The sequence below is a fragment of the Protopterus annectens genome, chromosome 6.part0 (assembly GCF_019279795.1).
Source record: "Protopterus annectens isolate FY-2018-M chromosome 6.part0, PAN1.0, whole genome shotgun sequence".
NCBI classification, from domain to species: Eukaryota; Metazoa; Chordata; order Ceratodontiformes; family Protopteridae; genus Protopterus; species Protopterus annectens.
In genome coordinates, this window is record NC_056737.1 from 480,854,557 (window position 1) to 480,873,364 (window position 18,808).

The window sequence follows — 18,808 nt, forward strand, 5'->3', positions numbered from 1 at the left end:
TATATTTATAGGTGTACTTGTTTAGAATAGTACTTATTTGTCTGTCTGTGTTTACTTTGTGGTACTTAGTTTTTTGTAGTTGGGTCATGTCTAAGGAAGTTTTTTGTAGTTGGGTCATGTCTAAGGAAGCTAAACTATCTGGCTTTAAAAAGTGTGACTCATGCTGTCAGAAAATGTCTCTGACAGATGGACACACTAGCTGCATTTATTGTTTGGGCGCTAATCACCTGCAGGACTCTTGTTCTGTTTGCCATGCCTTTAGTCCAAGAGTCCTGCAGGAGCGTAAAAACAAATTGATCCTTAGGGGTCTATTAAAGCCTCAGGATTCACAGGCAAAGAGTTCCCAGCCAGTGAAATCCCCAAAATCCACTAAACCGTTGGCTCCACCTTCGGAGCCAACTCCTGTACAGGATTTACCGAGTATGTCGGTTCCGGCTGGCACCGACAAGACAACCCCTCAGTCGGCTCCATTGGATGTTTCTGAGAAGTCTTGGAGCCATAAGAGGCTGAGATCGCCTTCATTAGAGTCAGTTCATTCGGCTCCTCGGTCTCCATTATTGCAAAGTGAACGTAGCCACCATTCATCACACTCCTCTTGATCCTCTAGGCTGGTGGATCATGATGTGGAGAGTGTAGTAAGTAGGTTGCTTAAATCACAAGCACTAGCAAAATTATTGTGTAGCCCTCTTCAACAGGTATCGGCTCCATCCACCTCTTTTTCTGTTCCTCCTCCGACTCCTTTGAGTTCAGAGTCGGAGTTCGTTGGGGTTCGAGTAGTGGAACTGTCATCTCCGATCACCATCTCTCCTTCGGTTCCGACTTCGGCTCCAATTTCCTTGATAGTTCCTTCTATCGAGGAATCTGGATGCCAGGGCTCCCTCTTCGGCTCTCAGGGGGCGAGTAGCATTGGACCCTTTTCAGACCCCTTTCGCCCTCTCAGAGCATTGGCGCAGGTGAGCTCGGCTTCAACATCGGCCTCTGAGCCGTCCCCCATGGAGTGGAGAAAGATTCGTATTTCTTCGGAACCGGAGCTTTCTCTGCCTCAAGCAGGGACACCTTTGAGGTCATGCGGAGTGTGCTGTCCCCCGAGACAGCTCCACTACCAGCCCCACTGGCTCCATCCCCATAATGTCTGTGCCAACCTCTGCTTCTCCTCCAAACCCCAAGTGTAGGGAACCAATGCCCCAGGACACCCCATTGGGTGTTTCCTCTTCTTTCGAGGCCTCACCTGATCACTCAGAGGAGCCCCCTCAGAAGAAGTAGTGCAAGAGGAAGCACATTGACTCCCCTGAGTCTGTCACTTCTGATACAGACTTAGATGAATCGTAAGGGTCCCCGAGATCCCCCTCTGAAGATGTTTCCTTTTCGGACATCCTTGAAATGCTCAGGCAGAGGAGGAACTGGACTCCCCTAGCCCCTACTGAGGATGAGTCTGTATTCCAGGATGCTTTTGGTTCCTGACCTTCCACCTCCTGGGTTTCTCCTCCTTTGACCCACTTATGTCTGTAGTGGCTTGAAAGGCTTGGTCAACTCCAGACACAGTGGAACCAACTTCGAGGAGACCTGGTAAATTTTATTACAGCCCCCCAGGATAAGCAATTCCTTTCTAAAGGTGTGCCCATTGATGCCATGGTGGTAGCAGCAGCCACCAAAAAAGAGTTAGCAGAGACCTCTTCATCTGTTCATCCCCCTAACAAGGAGTCTAGGACGATGGGCAGGTGTTCATAGGTTCATATTTTAATACTAAGCTAACTGCCCTTGCAAGCCATTTTAAGCTTAGCCAGTTATCCCTTGTGAGATTCAAACCCTGCACCTTGCGTTTGTAAGGCAAACACCTTAACCATTAGGCCACCCTCCCAACTGGAGATGGAAAGTGAATGTTTGCTTTAGTGACCTTCTCCATGAGGTCCCTGAACTATCTGTTTCATTTTACTCGCCTTCAAAGGGATCTCCTTAAAGAGCTTGGAGATACCCTTCAAGATCCTGCAGCTGAGGGGAGTACAAGCCAAAGTAGCTTCCCAGCTAGCAACTCTTAATTCTGTAGTTAACTTCTCCATGAGGCTCATTTCCTATGCAGCCGATGGAGCGAGTAGAGCCGTGGGCACAGGTGTGGCCCTCAGGAGGCATGCTTGGATGCAGCTGTGTCACTTTGCGGAACCCTTTCGAGCGTCCTTCACCAATACCCCCTTTGATGGCTCCTTTCTCTTTGGGCCACAGGTGAAAGACACGTTGACTAGGTGTGAGCAAGAAGGCAAGACTGTCTCTGCTGTGGGAGTCAGTTTTCCCACTCCCTCTAGACCTTACCCCAAGGGTCAAAAGAGTGGGAAGATGTGGTTCTGCAAATCTCAGGGAGCCTTGCCAGACACGTAGTGATTTTTCCTCCAGAGGCAGAGGGGGGAAACAATAATAGACGCCGCCCTCATGGCAGAGGGGGTCCGCAGAACCAGGGCAAACAAGCCCATTCAGCATCCCTGAATGGTTGCCCAGCTGCTCAACTCTGGAGGTAGTCGGGGGAAGACTTTTGCTGTACCCAAAAGCCTGGCAAAATTTAACAAGAGACAGATGGGTACTGTCCATTATATCTGGAAGTTACAAAATTCCCTTCCATCAATCCCCCTTACAGTCAAAGAAGGCCCTTCCAGATGTTCCACCTAGTCTGAAGGAGCAAGCAGTAATAGAAGTTTCAAAACTGCTAGAAAAAAGAGCCATTCAGGGAGTCCCCGCAGACCAGCATGGATCCAGAACTTACTCAAGGTTCTTTTTGGTACCAAAAAAGACAGGGGACTGGAGACTGATAATGGATCTCAGCAAACTAAACAAATCTGTACAAAGAACAAAGTTTTGGATGGTTACGCTACTGTCCATTCTACCCTTCCTGGGTCAGGACAATTGGATGTGCTCGATAGATCTTCAGAATGCGTACTACCATATCAAGATGGACAGACGCTCCAGGAGAGTTCTTCACTTTCGGGTGGGGGCCAGTCATTTCCAGTTCAGAGCTCTGCCCTTTGGTCTCACCACAGCCCCCAGGGTGTTCACCAAATGTATGGCAGTGGTCGCGGCTCACCTGAGACATCAAGAATTCCAGGTGTTTCCATAGCTAGACAACTGGCTCCTCAATGCTACCACCAGGCATCAACTCTTACAAGCGCGGGATAATACAATCACATCTTGCACCCAGCTAGGTATTACAATAAAAAATCTGCCTTGTTGCCCTGTCAGTCTATCACTGACATAGGAGCAGAATTAAACACAAGGGAAATGTTCGCAAGGTTACCTCTGGAAAGAGTGTCCACAATTTGTCAACAAGTGCAAATCCTAATGCAGAGCAAAAAGATCCAAGTCAGGTATGTCCTTCAAACTCTGGGCTCCATGGCAGCTGCCATTCTTCTACTTCCATTAGCACATTTCTATATGAGAATTCTTCAATGGCTTCTTTTCACACAGAGGTCTTTCCAGGAGCTACCCGTGTCTCACATGATCCTGATCACGGAGGCATCCAAAAGGCACCTTTCTTGGTGGATGGTCTCCCCACTAGTGACTCGGGGCAGACCTTTCATACAACCCCCTCCGGTAGCCACAGTGACTACAGACACCTCCCTGATAGGGTGGGGGGGCATTATCTGGGCAGGACAGTCCAAGACACTTGGCAACCTCACGCGTACCATCTGCACATAAATGTCCTAGAAATGAGAGCAGTGCACCTAGCGTTGCAAGCCCTTCAAGACTCTCTTCCTTCTGGGACCATTGCAATTCAGACAGACATGTCAGTGGTGTGGTACATCAACAAGCAGGGCGGAACGAGATCCTACCCCCTGTGTCGAGAAGCATTCAGACTTTGGCAGTGGGTGATTTCCTCCCAACGTTTTCTGATTGCAACGCACATCCCTGGGAAATCCAGTGTCATAGCGGACAGGCTCAGCAGAGCTATCCTCATGCCTCACAAGTGGTCTCTGAATGAGGAAGTTGCGGATCTTATCTTCCGCAAATGGGGACAGTCTTGCTGCGATCTATTTGACCCCTCTCAACAGCAAATGCAGCAATATCTTCTCCCTTCTTCCACTTCCAGGTCACATACTCAGAGACACTCTAGTCCATGATTGGCCTCAGGGACTTCTTTATGCCTTTCCTCCATTTCTCCTGATACCGAAACCCATACAGAAAGCAAAATTGTTGGGTTGCAGAATGATCCTCATTGCCCCCTACTGGCCTCGACAGATATGGTTCCTGTTCCTGCACCCTTACCTTCTCATTCAGCCCTGGACTCTGGACCCAATTCCAGATCTCCTGATTCATCAACCAGGCGGGTTGCATCAATCCCTCCAAACTCTCCAGCTCACAGCTTGGTTGCTCCACTTCCAACCTTAGCCAGGCTTCCCAGCATTTCCCCAGCAGTCCTTGAGATTATCGTTTCCTCTCATAAGTCTACAATGAGAAAAACTTATGCTAGCAAATGGAAACGTTTTTCTTTTTGGGTAGAGTCTAGGAATGTGGATCCCTTCACTGGAATTCCTAGCACAACTTTTTCACTCTGGGGCCGCTTCCGCTACGATTAGGGTACAATTAGCGGCCATGTCTAATTTTCATATCGGTTTGACAAATTCTAACATCATGTCTCATAAGCTCTGCAAAGCTTTTTTGAGAGGAACATCTCTTCTTAGATCTCCAGTGAGAGATCCCCCTCCTCCTTGGGACCTTAATTTAGTCCTAACTTCATTAATTCTACTTCCTTTTGAACCAGCAGCATCCTGCTCCATCATGTTTCTGTCTTGGAAGACGCTCTTTCTGGTTGCTATCACTTCAGCTAGGCGTGTCTCAGAACTTCAAGCACTATGTGTTCGTCCTCCCTATGTGGTGTTTCACAAAGACAGAGTTGATCTGAGGACTAATCCTTCATTTCTTCCTAAAGTCTGCTCAGAAAATAATTTAAATCAGTCTATAGATCTCCCTGTGTTCTTCCCAAATCATAGCAACAAGGCAGAGTACAAGCTTCACCAATTGGACGTTCATAGACAATTGCGTTTTTACCTACGTGGAACTAAAGAAATAAGAAAGTCAGACCAATTATTCCTTTCTTATGCCTTAAACAAACAAGGTCTCCCAAGGTGACCTTATCCAGATGTTTGTCCCACACTATTAGATTTATTTACCAGTTACGGAATAAAGAGTTACCAACTAAACTGAAAGGTCATTCTACTAGGGCATTAGCCACCTCCGTAGCCTTTCAGTCTAGGATGCCCATGGATTCCATCTGTGCAGCTGCCATCTGGGCAAACCCTCATACCTTTATTTCTCATTACAAGGTGGATATGGTCTCTGCTGAGACTTTGGTTCCACTTCTGAAGAGTCTGTTCCACTGAGCCACCCAGGATGTTAGGTGCTAGGGATGCTGTCCCAAACAGCAAGAATGAAGGCGAGAAAGACAACTTAACATTAAGAAGTTATGTACCTACCATAACGTTCCATGTTAGTTGTCTTCATCTCGCCTTCTTTCTTGCATCCCTCCCTCCGTCCCCTGTCCTAGTGGATTGAGAGGAGTCCTTTTTCACTGGCTGAGTATTCTTTTATTGTTACTCTTCTGGCTAGGTCTTCCTAACCTATTCTAAATATTAGGATGCATGGAACAACCACTTTTTTTTTTTTGATAACTGGTTTCTGTCATATTATGTCTGGATTAGCTATTTCAAATGAGATGTGGGTAGCTGTCGCTAGGCATCATGGGATAAGGGGTAGCCTTGAGCCAGTAAACAGCTCTCGAGCTATTGAAGACGGCCGAGTCGGAGCCAAGGATCGGCTCTGATCCCAAACAGCAAGAAAGAAGGCGAGATGAAGGCAACTAACATGGAACGATATGGTAGGTACATAACTTCTTATTCAGCTTTATTAAAGTACCAAGTAACATGCTGAAAGTAGCAATCTCTGTGATACCCCCACTTGTAAAAATGATTCTTATCCAAAAATGATCTGCTGCCTGATGACAACTATCTATTTGTTTCATGGGGAAAACATGATCAAAGTAAAAAATTAAAAGCAAACAAGAAACAAGCTCAAGATACATTGCTTAAAGGATTACTGCACAGTTTATGGACCACACAAGATAGATTGGCTTTCTGTTTAGTTTACAGATAAAGCCTGCAAAGATGACTGCAAGTCTTCAACAAATGTAATGAGCTTCTTAAAATAATGTAATCCTGTCCTTTATTACAAATACTGTCATATGCATTTCAATACCCAAGGCTTATACGTTATCTAGTTATGTAAGTATTCTCTGCATGGCAACAACAGAAATGCTTTTAATGTTGGCAGTTCTTTAACAGTATGCTTATAAAAGCTTACTTGCATCTTACAGTCTCAGACAAGCTTACCTAATAGTCATTAAAGCATTACTACTTAAACACAGAGCAACAGGCACTTTCTGAATAATAATAAGCATAAATCAACAGTATAAAAATATGACAGAAACCAGAATATTCTGCAAAATCAAGGACAGAAGAAAAGCCACTGTAGTACTTGTGTCTACCTTGGATGGAGGGATACTCTGCACATTTACACTGCATAACTGCTCCTTGCCTTACTTTGACACATACAGAGTCACTACATGGGGGAGTGGGGTGTAACAAGTATGTCACAATTTGAAATATTTCTGGTTGACCATGATGGCCCTGTCACATTTGTCATACCTCTCAACCTCAGAGCAAGAAATCCGGACAAAGTCATACATACAAGTGGGACAAAGGCCCAAAAATAAGGACAATTTTTAAATATTGCTCTTATAAACTTAGAAAGATAATAGAATAGTAGGTCTTGCATTAGTATGAATTTTCTGAATGCTATAAAATCTGAAACTCAAATGTATGTCATTATTTTCTAACTTCAGTCTTTAATGATTGCCACTAATTTGCGAAAAAAATGCAATTTTATGAAAAATGGGCCAAAAATGTGATGCAAAAATATAAAATAGCCACATAATACAGCTGGGAATCTGTCAACGAAGGGACACTTTTTAATATTAGTACTGCTAACTTGAGCAGCTGACAAAATAAAAGAATCTACGTGCATTTCTGAAATAAAAGTAATCTATAACTCTGATTATTACAGTTATTTATTAGTTGTAAACCCTCCACGTTTTCTTCCAAAATTGCCATTTTGCGGAGGGATTATTAGGGGAAGAGCATCATTCTGAGCCAAAATCAGGGACAGTTGAGAGGTGTGGGTATGCCTAATTCTATAAAGCAATTTATTTGCACGTACCTCTCAACCTGTTGATGCAGGAAATCTGGACAAGGCCAAATATATTGGGGGAACATATAAATAGTACTAAAAATTGCTCTTGCATAAACTGAGACAGTTGATAGAATAACAGGTCTTGCTTTAGCATGCATTTTTCTGAAGGTTATGAAGTCTGAAACTTAGTGTCTGTCATTATTTAGTGACTTAATTCCTAAATGATTTGCCAGAAAATTACAAGTTTTATGAGGAACAAACCAAAAATAAGAAGCAAAAATCTATTCATTCTGTGAAAATCTGGGCAGTTGAGAGGTATAGTTCAGCCAGGGCTGTCTTTCAGTTTGATGCCCTTCCCCCTCACAAAATCATGGTCAAATGGAGTCTCCCCCCTGCAGCCATTTCAGTGAGCCATTACTTCGCTATTTCACCCCATTTACCATAAACACTAATGTGCATACTGCTTTACTTCTACAATGATTTGGACTTCATTTGAAAGTTTTATTTTGCATTTTATGGCACAAACACTAAGGCATCTGCTAAACAAAGCAATGCAGTCTCACAATTAAAACAGACTTGGCATTAAAACTTCTCTGCCCTTGAAACTCACATTCATTGAAACAGCATTGAAATCCATATTCAAAGAAAATACATTTGGCGAGTGGCAGATAAAGATTAACTTTGGGCTATTTTCAAATGATAGACCCCTTGCATACAAAGCATACATGTTTTGTGCTGCACCTTCCTGATTGCATTAAATTATATTCCTTGTATAATACAGTACAGTTGTTAGAGGGTGTTTTAAATTTATTGTTTTGAACATTTTTCCAGTAAACAATGAAACAAAATGCATGCACCAATAATGACAAAACTGTCCAATTGGGAACATTTCCATCATAAAAGTCAACTCAAACTTCTACAATCCACCAGTATCAGTAAATATGCTCGATCTCTGCAGAAGTAAAAGTCATCTAAATAATTCTACATTAAAAAGATCTGTAACTAACGAAGAGGTTGCTGCTAGCAAACAACTTGATATTTCATTGTTTCATCTACAAATAAAGTGCCTGTTGCCCTTGAGGAATAAATTGCCTATATTCCATTTAAAAATGATAAGCTAGTAATATTGCAATAGGGAATGGATGGCAAATAATGAACGGGTTCATAGTTACTAGGTATCTTCGCCAAAGGGGACATTCCCAAGATGGTAGCATCCACCCCGTTTACAACATAGTACAATATCATCAATGCATCTACATACTGTGGGAGTAGAACCCACAGCCTTCTGCATCAAAAGAAAGTACACTATCTGTTGTGCTATTAACAATGCAAGCAGTCTCAGCATAAGCAGCACTAAACTTCTCTTCCCCTTTGCAGCACAAGAAATCTGGAAAAAACCAAAATGTATTGGGGCGGGACAAAAGCCGCAAAACTAGGGACACATTTTAAACATTGCTTGTATATTCTTGGAAAGTTGCTAGAATAAAATGCTGTGTTACTACCATGCATTTCATTGCCAAGCCTTGAACCCAGGACCCTGTGGAAAACAGTCAGAACAACATACCACTATCCCAAATCAGCTGTTTTGTGAAAGAGAGGAAGACTGAAACTTAAATGGCTACCATTTAGTGAATTCAGTTCTCACCATAGCTGTTAACCGCTTAGCACAAAACACCTGGACAAAGCCAGTAATGGGGGAATACAGCCCTCAAACATATTCAGTGAATTCAGTTCTCACTATAGCTCTCAACCTTAGCACAAAAAACCTGGACAAAGCCAATAATGGGGGGAATACAGTCCCAGAAATAGGGACACATTTCAAATAATCATTGTATAAGCTTAGAAAATTGCTAGAATAAAAGGTTTTGTGTTACTATGTACTTTCTGAAGAATATGAAGTCTGAAATTCAAATGCCTGTCAGTTTTATTTATTTAACATTTGTTAACCAGAAAAGTCTGACTTGGAATAAAAGCCAATTTTCAGCAGAGGCCCAGGGAGAAATACTGCAGACACATGTCTTTGTATCATGGGAGGACATCAGAGCAAACCCACACAAACACAGGGAGGACATGCAAACTCCACACAGAAGGCACCCCAGCCAAGAATCAAACCATTGAACCTGAATCCAGACTGGTAAGGCAGCAGTCCAGATTCACTTTGTATGGAGGATGTGTAAGACTGTAAGAATGTACCATTGTGGTTCACAGCTGGGGGGGCTACAGTCCGATATCGCGAGCTGCCACTGCTCATTTGCCACTTGAAGCATCCACACTCTAATCCCAGGAGCTCATAAAGTTCACAACAATAAGTTATCCCTCAGAAATCCTTTTTATGTGCTAGTTGGCAGCCTATATGATAGTTCTCCTCTTTGGGGTTTATTAGTCATTGGCGTTAGTCTGTTTTAGTCCTTCAGGACTTTTTTTTTTCGGTCAAATTCTCCACCTAGCTCTCACATTAAGCTGATTATCATTAACTGCTATTTTGGTTACATAACTATAGTAAGGTGCATTTTTGAGATTACTGTTTGTTTTTCCAATTAAAAGCTTAAGCTTGGGGGTTTCGGTTACTTTTTCACAGGTTTCAGGGCATTAAAAAATATGATTGCTGTGGCCATAAAATCCTGCCCCAGAGCACTCGTGATTTGTGCATTGTGTGCCTGGGGCTGGATCACTGAAAACAGGATTGTAAAATTTGTAAAGGTTTTGGTACCTAAACTCTGCAAGAGCATAAGAATAAGCTGATTTTGAAAGGACTTCTACCTTCAAATGACAAAAGCTCAGACAGGCAAGAATGCAGGAAAAAAGTAAGTTAGAGGAGGCAATGCCGAATACCGTGCCTCACTCTCCTAAGATTGTCTGGTCTGAGGCTCCTCCAGTCTAGATTGTTCAGGCTCCCCCTTCCACCTTCCAAACCTCTCCATCTGAGTTCTTCCAGTTGTAAGCAGCTGTGATTCTATATCCCTCTCAGAGAAAGAGGTTTAGCAGCTTCTCCTTAGAGAAGGCATTTTCTAAATAAGTGCATCCCCATTTTTTAGAAACATTGCTTTAAGAGGATGTGATCAGGTCTAAGAATACCTTAGAGAAAAAAAAAATCTGCCTCTTATTGACACATCCCTTTACATCACAAGATGGGTGTGGAGAGCCAGCAGTGTGGTGTAGTGGGGATAAATCCCTGAATATACTTAGTTGAGCTGGATTCAACTAGTAGCTGAAGCATCCGAGGTGCTGGCAGGGGAGGTGGAGTGCATGTGTGAGTTCTCAGAGAGGCCAGTGCTCTCTGGTAGAGGTTAGGGAGCCAGCTGTACTGTGCTCACTAATTTTTGGGAGGAGTGGCATGTCAACATCAGGTCCTGGCAGAAGTGAGGAGTAGATTGTTCCAGACCACCGTCTACATGCCCTTCACATAGGGTGTTACAGGCATGCAAAGGGTGTGGGAAGTTAGGGCATAAGAAAAGAACCCCTTGTCAGCAATGTGGTGCTGCACCAGAACACCTCAGTCTCCTCACAGGCCCCAGGCATGGGTGAGATTAAGTCTGATTGGAGTTAGGAGAAGCCCATTAGACCTGGTGGATGAGGAGAAGCACCAGTGGTGGATGATGATCAGCAGAGTGGGAATTGAAGGTGGGACCAGGGTCAGTCTAATGGGGTAGCTTTTTTTTTTTTTTTTTGCTTCTAAGGGATCAACCCTACACAGAGAACAGAGCTCAAATGTGCTGAGATGAACACTTGTGTACATGAAAGGGTAATTAACATAATACATTTCAGTAAGTTTCTGAGCTGCTTTGTTGTTTTGTGTGTAGTAGGATGTTAGCAGAAGTCCATATTGCATATAATTGCCCTTAAATGCTACATAAAGTAGCTTTGCTCAAAAAAGTTAGGCTGTACATATATACAGGTGTTAACTTTTTGTGTTGGTTGCACAGTGCTGCCTCTGTGTGTATACCCAGAGTTAATATCTAATCTCCCATAATATCTCATGGAAGCTCTCTTGGCTATGAAAGCCATAGAACTAGTTCCACTTTCAGAGATGGGACAAGGTTTTTACTCAAGGCTCTTTCTAGTCCCCAGGAAGCAAAATTCATGGAGACCCATTCTGGATCTGTCAGTCTTGAACACTTTTCTCGAGATACCAAAATTCAAGATGCTTACTCTACAGCAGCTACTTCCAATGCTGACCAAAAATGCATGGATGGTAACTTTGGATTTAAAGGAGGCATATTTACACATTCCCATCAGACAGGAATGCAGAAAATACCTCAGGTTCAAGGCCGGATCGAGGCACTATCAATTCTCTGCGCTGCCCTTTGGATTGTCTACTGCGCCCAGGGTCTTCACCAAATGCCTGGCTCCAGTAGTAGCTTATTGCAGACTCAAGGGAATTCAAATTTACCCTTATCTGGACGACTGTCTTATTCAGGCAGACAGCAAGGTTGTCTTACTCCAACATCTAGAGTTTGTTCAGAATCTTCTCAAGTTCCTGGGATTCACTGTAAACATAAAAAAGTCAAATCTGACACCCTCACAACAGATAATTTTTCTGGGTGCTTCTCTAAACACAACAACCCAGATGACATTTCTGACATACGAAAAACAATTACAGCTGGCTTCAACTTTCAAAACCTTGGCAACATTAACTCAGCTATCTGCAAGGAAATTCCTGCAGGCTTTGGGTTACATGGCCTCCTGCATCCTTCTCGTACCATATGCAAGACTACATATGAGGAAAATACAGTGGTACCTAAAAAGTGTATGGTCTCAGCATTGCCACAGTTTAGACATACAGATCACCGTCCTGCCTTGTCTTCAAAAGGAATTCCTTTGGTGGTCCAAGGCATGTACTCTAAACAAAGGAAAACCCTTCAGTCTGCCTCCAGCCACTCAGATACTAACCACGGATGCCTCAGATTATGCATGGGGAGCTCATTTTCAGGGCAACTGTCTTGTCTGTAGGGCCTTTGGACAAAGGATCAGAAGCACCTGCATATCAATTTAAAGGAAATGTTAGCCGTTCAGAAAGCTCTATTGGCCTTCAGAAATCTTCTACAACCAGGACAACTACTGATACGGACAGACAACACCACAGTTATGTGGTACATAAACAAGCAAGGGGGATCTTATTCCTATTCTCTTTGCAGACTAGCCATGAATCTATGGAACACAGCTCTAGCTTGCAAACTGGACCTTCAAGCTCAGTTTCTACCAGGTAAGCAAAACTTCCTGGTAGACAGTCTGAGCAGAAACCTGTCGGACCCACACGAATGGATGCTGGACACCGAAATATTCAAGATGATTACAGCAGTCTGGGGATGTCCTCACATAGACCTCTTTGCATCCCACCTCAATAATCAACTACAGATTTTTTGCACCAGGACATTCCACGAACTAGCTTGGAAAGTGGATGCACTGTCATTCAGTTGGAGAAACCTCTCGGGGTATGCCTTCCCGCCTCTTCTTCTTCTTCCACGGGTATTATTAAAGATCAAACAGGGCAAGCCCAAGATGATAGTCTTGCTGGCCCCAAATTGGCCTTGACAATTTTGGTACCCAGCACTGAAAAACCTTTGTCTGGAGCCCCCTTGGGTTTTACCACAGACTCCGAACCTTCTGTCCCAACACCAGGGTCAGGTTCTGCACTCCCATGTCAAAACTCTCAGCCTGGTGGCCTGGTTAATCCAGGGTCTATGATTCATTCTCTCCTACCCAAGCAGGTTATGGATGTCATTTTAGAAGCCAGACGTCTTAGCACTAGAAAATCTTATGCAGGAAAATGGAAAAGATTTTGTTCCTGGATGCAGGCTCAGGATTCAGATCCTCTTATTCCTAACATTCCTCTGATTTTACTTTACCTGACAGACCTCTTACACAAGGGTCTCTCTTTCTCTTCCATAAAGATACATGCCTCTGCTATTTCTGCTCATTATAATACAGACCTTCCAATCTTTTCCCACCAGCTCATGAGACAGTTTCTCAGAGGAGCTAAGAACTTAAGGCCCCCTAGATCTCCTCCCATTCCTGCTTGGGATCTCAACTATGTTTTGGAAAAACTCACCTTACCTCCTTTTGAGCCTGCTGCCACATCTGACATCAAGTTTTTATCTTGGAAGACAACCATCCTGTTAGCTCTGACCTCTGCCAGGAGAGTTTTGGAGTTGCAAGCTCTCATGGCTGTGGAACCTTATATTATTTTTCATCAAGACAGGGTGTCTTTAAGGACTAATCCTACTTTCATGCCTAAGGTGGTTTCCAAAGTGGCTTTAAATCAAACTATTCACTTGCCAACTTTTTTCCCCACTCCTCAAAATAAGGGGGAAAGGATCTTGCATTCCTTGGATGTACACAGACAACTACGTTTTTACCTGGACAGAACCAAGGACATCAGGAAATCAGAGCAATTGTTTGTTTCTTATGCTTCAAGTTCCCAAGGTAAAGCTATTTCAAAATGGACCATTTTCAAATGGATTGCTCATGGAATCAGATTTTGCTATTCACACCATGGAAAGCAAATCCCAGGGACTATAAGGACTCGCTCTACCAGAGCTGCTGCCACTTCATCTGCCTTCCTCAGAGGTGTTCCTACCAAGGACATTTTGGAAGCTGCAACTTGGAGTTCAGTGCATACTTTTTCTAAGCACTACAATCTACCTCTTTACTCTAAGTCTAGGGCAGGCTTTGCTTCTGCAGTCTTGCAGGGTCTTTTAGCCGCCCCCTCTACTTTATGACCACCTCCCTTTTATTCTGCTTTGGGATTCAACCCTACAGTCATGACTGCAACAGTGAAACACGATGAACATAGTACAGTTGTGTACACTTACCATAAATGTAGATGTTCGAGTGTCTTCACTGTTGCAGTCTGGGTTTCCCTCCCTCCTGTCCCCTCTTATTTTTTCTTTTGTGTGGTCCCTTTTTTCACCCTTCTTCTGAGGTGTATTTGCAAAGGGTATGGGATCTTTCTCATTTTGGAACACCTGACATCTGGGGCAAGAAAAACTGGAGAACATGGCGTCGGCTGTCAGCTTTGTACTCCTGGCGCTCTGACGTCAAGGAGCATGGATGAGCAGCCGACGCCGGACCCAGACTTTGGGATTCTGGCCGACCGAGGACTGCCTGCTGGCAGTGGAGAACCCTACAGTCATGACTGCAACAGTGAAGACACTCGAACATCTACATTTATGTTAAGTGTACACAACTGTACTTTTTATATACAGATTGCCTTGTTTTCTGCCCTTTTTTTAGTAGTCACAGCCCTAGCTTCTTGCTTAGAAAACTATTGCACTTTAATGAACAAGACTTGCAAGATGCCTCTTGTGTAAGTTTCCCTGCTGTACAGTAGAATATCTAGGACAGAGTGAAAGGGGCAACTGCCCCAGGCACAAAGTGTTGAGGTGGGTGTTCAGCCTTTCCTAATTTCTAATGCAGTACTTGCTTTTAAATGCTGGTATTACATATACAGTCAAACCTGAGCACTTTAGCATTCCATATGTGGTCTGAACTGTAGCAACTGCTTGCTACATTGCAGCAACAGTTTGTTATAGTTTAATAGTTAGACATTTTTTTAAACTAAAAACTGAGCACTGAAGCACTCTCTGCAGTCAGGGAATAAACTGTAGCATCTATAAATCTGTGCACGCTTCTAAAGGACTTTTTCATTTCCTGTTGTACTAGTAGATTTTGCAGTAGTGTTGTTCTAGACTGATATGCGTCTTGGAAAGCCGTAATTAAGGTAGCTTCTTCTTGGAACTAATCATGTGTACAACAGCTATCAGATTAGAATGAAAGATGTTTCTAGTTGTCTTTGATAAAAGGACCTTTCCCCATTATGCATTCATATTTTTTCCTTCTTTGTTTAAATTCCAGGTCAAACCTGACCTGCAGAAAACTGAGGGAAGGGGACGAACAACCAACAGAGCTTGTGATGTCTGGTCTGGACAGCATTCCAGTTCAGCCCTTGGTAAGTAAACATTGCTGTAACGGTATTTGACTCAACTCTTTTGTCTGTTCTGTTTTGTGGTCTCCTTAGAAATTTCTTTAAAGTTAGAAGGCCCATTCTTTTTTGAGGAAAGGGGTGCAGTAGTGGGATACATCTTACACAAAAAAGGCCATGTCATTACTAAACTTTGGTTCAGGCCATCTTGAACACTGGCTGTAATTTGTGTTTGATTCCTATCAGCAGAACTCTGTCTTCTTTAGTGCTATCTTGGGTGGGTTGGAATGAGGTAATGTATAATTATTGAATAGCATGCTAAAGAAAATAAGATTTTGGTTATGGCAGAAAGGGATGGGGATTAATGAAGCGTGTGTGTGTGTGTGTGTGTGTGTGTGTGTGTGTGTGTGTGTGTGTGTGTGTGTGTGTGTGTGTGTGTGTGTGTGTGTGTGATATCTATGAACATTTACAGGGGCAAATAATGTGATTGTAAATATTTGTACATAAAAATAAAGTACCCTGACTGGTTTTGATAAGTGCTGTGAGATTTTTTTATATCTACATGAACCATTACCACCTCGTAAAGCAGGGGCCTCAGTTTAACATTGCATCTACAGGACAGTACCTCAAGAATGCGGTTTTCTGTTGTCATTACTGGAAAATAAATCCAAGCACCAAGTGTGCGAATAGAACCCACAGTCTATTGATTTTCCCAGCTTCAAAGATGAATGCACCATCTGTTGAGCCTCTGACACTGATTGAGATACTTGTGAGAGTCAGAGAATGAATGCTGTGAATAGTTGCAGCAGTCACTGTTAATATTCATTTTGAAGAGAATGAGACTGGGTGACATGAGCAAAACCATCTTGTATATGAAGAGAGATCTTGAGGACTGGTTGTAAGCCTAGTCTTTTCAGGGGCACCAGAAACCATGATATGAAACAGTAAAGGGTGTCATGAAAGTGGTACAGTGGTGTAATTTTGGTTTGTGATCCACTGTATTCCAGATTGTGGTTGATAGCCTAACAGCATTAAAATAATCAGTTTCATGAAGTGGAGGCACTGTGATCTCTGGATTGTTCTTTTGCCCTGCTGAACATTTGTTCAGTCAATAAGACTTTGGAACACTTAATGTTACTGTCAGATACCAGACTTGCACGTAAATACAAGGGGTTCAAGCATGTTTACGAAAAGGTGATTAGTATTGGGATGGATATCATAGCAATATAAAGACTGAAAAATTTAGAAAAAAAAAGGGACACAGCCCTTGATATCTATATGGGTCATAGTTAGTTTGAAATGATGTAAGATGTAGTGGGCACACTGTCACTTGTTGGTGTTTTGCATCTGTTTGTGTTTGTTTGCAGCTGGATGTAATTAAGTACCTACCTGTGCAGGTAACAGTAACAGAGATGAAAGAAGTAGAAACTGGGTTGAGACTGGTACTAATGTCAGTCGTTCTGTAAATAAATGAATTAAATTTGCATAAAATTGTCTATTTACTTGTCTATGTAATTACCATGGCAGTAACTATTTCCCAGTTGTTTTATTTTGTCTATTTTACTCTGTAGCTTTATGAATGTGCTGTATTCAAAATTACACTATTCATTCCCTAGTAATATCAACAGCGTTATTCAGAAATGTTTTACAGCCTTGCTTTCCCTTGTTTGATCCCTTTCATAATTGCAGTAGTGTAGATTATACATCCCACAAATGTGCATTATTGCATCCCAACTGTTGGAGTCAGACTGTAGCTTTGTCACAAACTCCAAGCCCCAATAGGGACCTTTGTCACCTATAAACATTTCTTGACTAGACACCTTTCTAATCCATTGAGGCAGTGTGTTCCATAGCTTTCCAACCCTACAATAAAATTATCTTTTCCCTATAACAGCATTGCATGCTGGCATATTCTCAAGGAAACATTTATAGGGCCTAATCATTCTCACCCTACATACTGGTTTTGTTACAAGCAAATGGAGAACAGTTGCAGTCATTCCCCTACACAAGGAAGGACTTTGCACAGACCCAGAGTATATGAGTATTATGATGAGATAAATTTTAATGCGTTCTTGTTTTTAATAACAGCCAGCCTTTGACTGTGTATACTTCTTAAGGTAACAGATTAGTGTTTTTCCCTTAGTATGCTTTTTTGCTGATTGTATGTAGATCACAACATTATTTGATTTTCATATATAGGAGCCTAGGAGTGTGTCTATATTACATAATCAAACTTTTAAAAGTTCGAACGTCATATGGTCGACACCATATGATCGAACTTTTAAAAGTTTGAAAATGTAATAAAAAAATAAACCAAAGAAAAAACCTACCTAAATGGTTTAAACAGGGGGGACACGTCCCCCTGCTTCCCCCACACACTCCACCCTTTAAATATACCAACCCCAAGATCGCATTACAGTGCAGAAAGGGGAATCTTCCCATTCCACACTGTACGCAGATCTCCATTGAAACCTTCAAACTTTTAAAAGTTCGATCATATGGTGTCGACCATATGACGTTTGAACTTTTAAAAGTTCTACAACGTGATATAGACCCCCTAGGATTTTACTGTGCACGTGTAGTTTTCTCTTTTGGCCACTAGATGGTGACATTTCCCTATTTTATGTGTTGGTATTTAATTATACAATTGATATTTGTTTTAATAAGTATTCTTTTACCAATTTATTTTTGTGTATTTTTGTATTTTATATAGAACTTTATATATAACATATAATATTGGCTAGGGTTGCTGTATTACATTTGATGACTGATATTAAACTGTTGTTACTTGAAATAGGGTGATAGTACCTTTTTAACATTGAATGCTTTTAATTGATGATGGTTGTTCATTGGTGGATTTGAACCTTTTGTACTGGTATAAGAGGACTGTGCGTCTTTACTAATTCATCTTATGAAGTCCTTTGGACGAAAACATATGGTTCTGGAGAGTTTGTGTTCAACGAATCTGATTTTCCACTAAGGGATGTCCCTAGTGTGTGGTTCTTCGCAGCCTTCTGCTTTGTTTCACTGGTTTTGTGTGCCAAAGGCTGTTTCCCATCTTTTGAATTATTCGTTACTGACAATATTCCCTTAAAGAGTTGTCCCAGTTGTTTGTGATTTGGGAAATTATGTGGACAAGGATCTAATTTTTGACCAGCATATGACTGTTGTAAGAAAGTCTTTCAATATTGCATAGCTTGTACACAAAGGGGTTATGTGTAAATCTAGGGATGTTGTCCCCATTTACTCAGCCTTCATCACTGAATCATTGAATGTAATGCACCCTTTGGCATTCATCTGTCTGGACACATGCAACAACTGGATCTCTCATATAGATACCTTAGTAAAAGGATACAAAGCCTAAACAACATGTCTTAAATGGACCAACTTGGAACCCTATCACTATGCTCAGTATCCTACAGACTGGTAAGAGGTGACATGTGTCTAGCATACAAGCCATCCTCTGACCCATTACTGATGGATTTACTGTACATCAGCAAGTCAGATGGCATCAGAAATACTCAGTGCAGGGACCTAAACCTATTCTGCAACATGAACAGAATAGTTGGAGGGACAGGTATGTTTCACAGAGGATACCAGTGCTATGGAACAAACTTCTCATCCACATAAAACAAAGGTTATCCTTATCCATTTGTAAGCACA

General features: G+C 42.2%; 1 protein-coding gene across 1 annotated transcript in view; it reads left to right on the forward strand.

Moving 5' to 3' along the window:
* The window catches only part of STARD9 (StAR related lipid transfer domain containing 9), a 1,457,104-nt gene that overhangs the window by 1,285,913 nt on the left and 152,383 nt on the right, over positions 1–18,808 (forward strand). Inside the window, exon 28 of the mRNA XM_044073541.1 lies at positions 15,079–15,172. Within this exon, the coding sequence (XP_043929476.1) occupies positions 15,079–15,172 (94 nt within the window). The remainder of the gene's footprint in view (positions 1–15,078; positions 15,173–18,808) is intronic.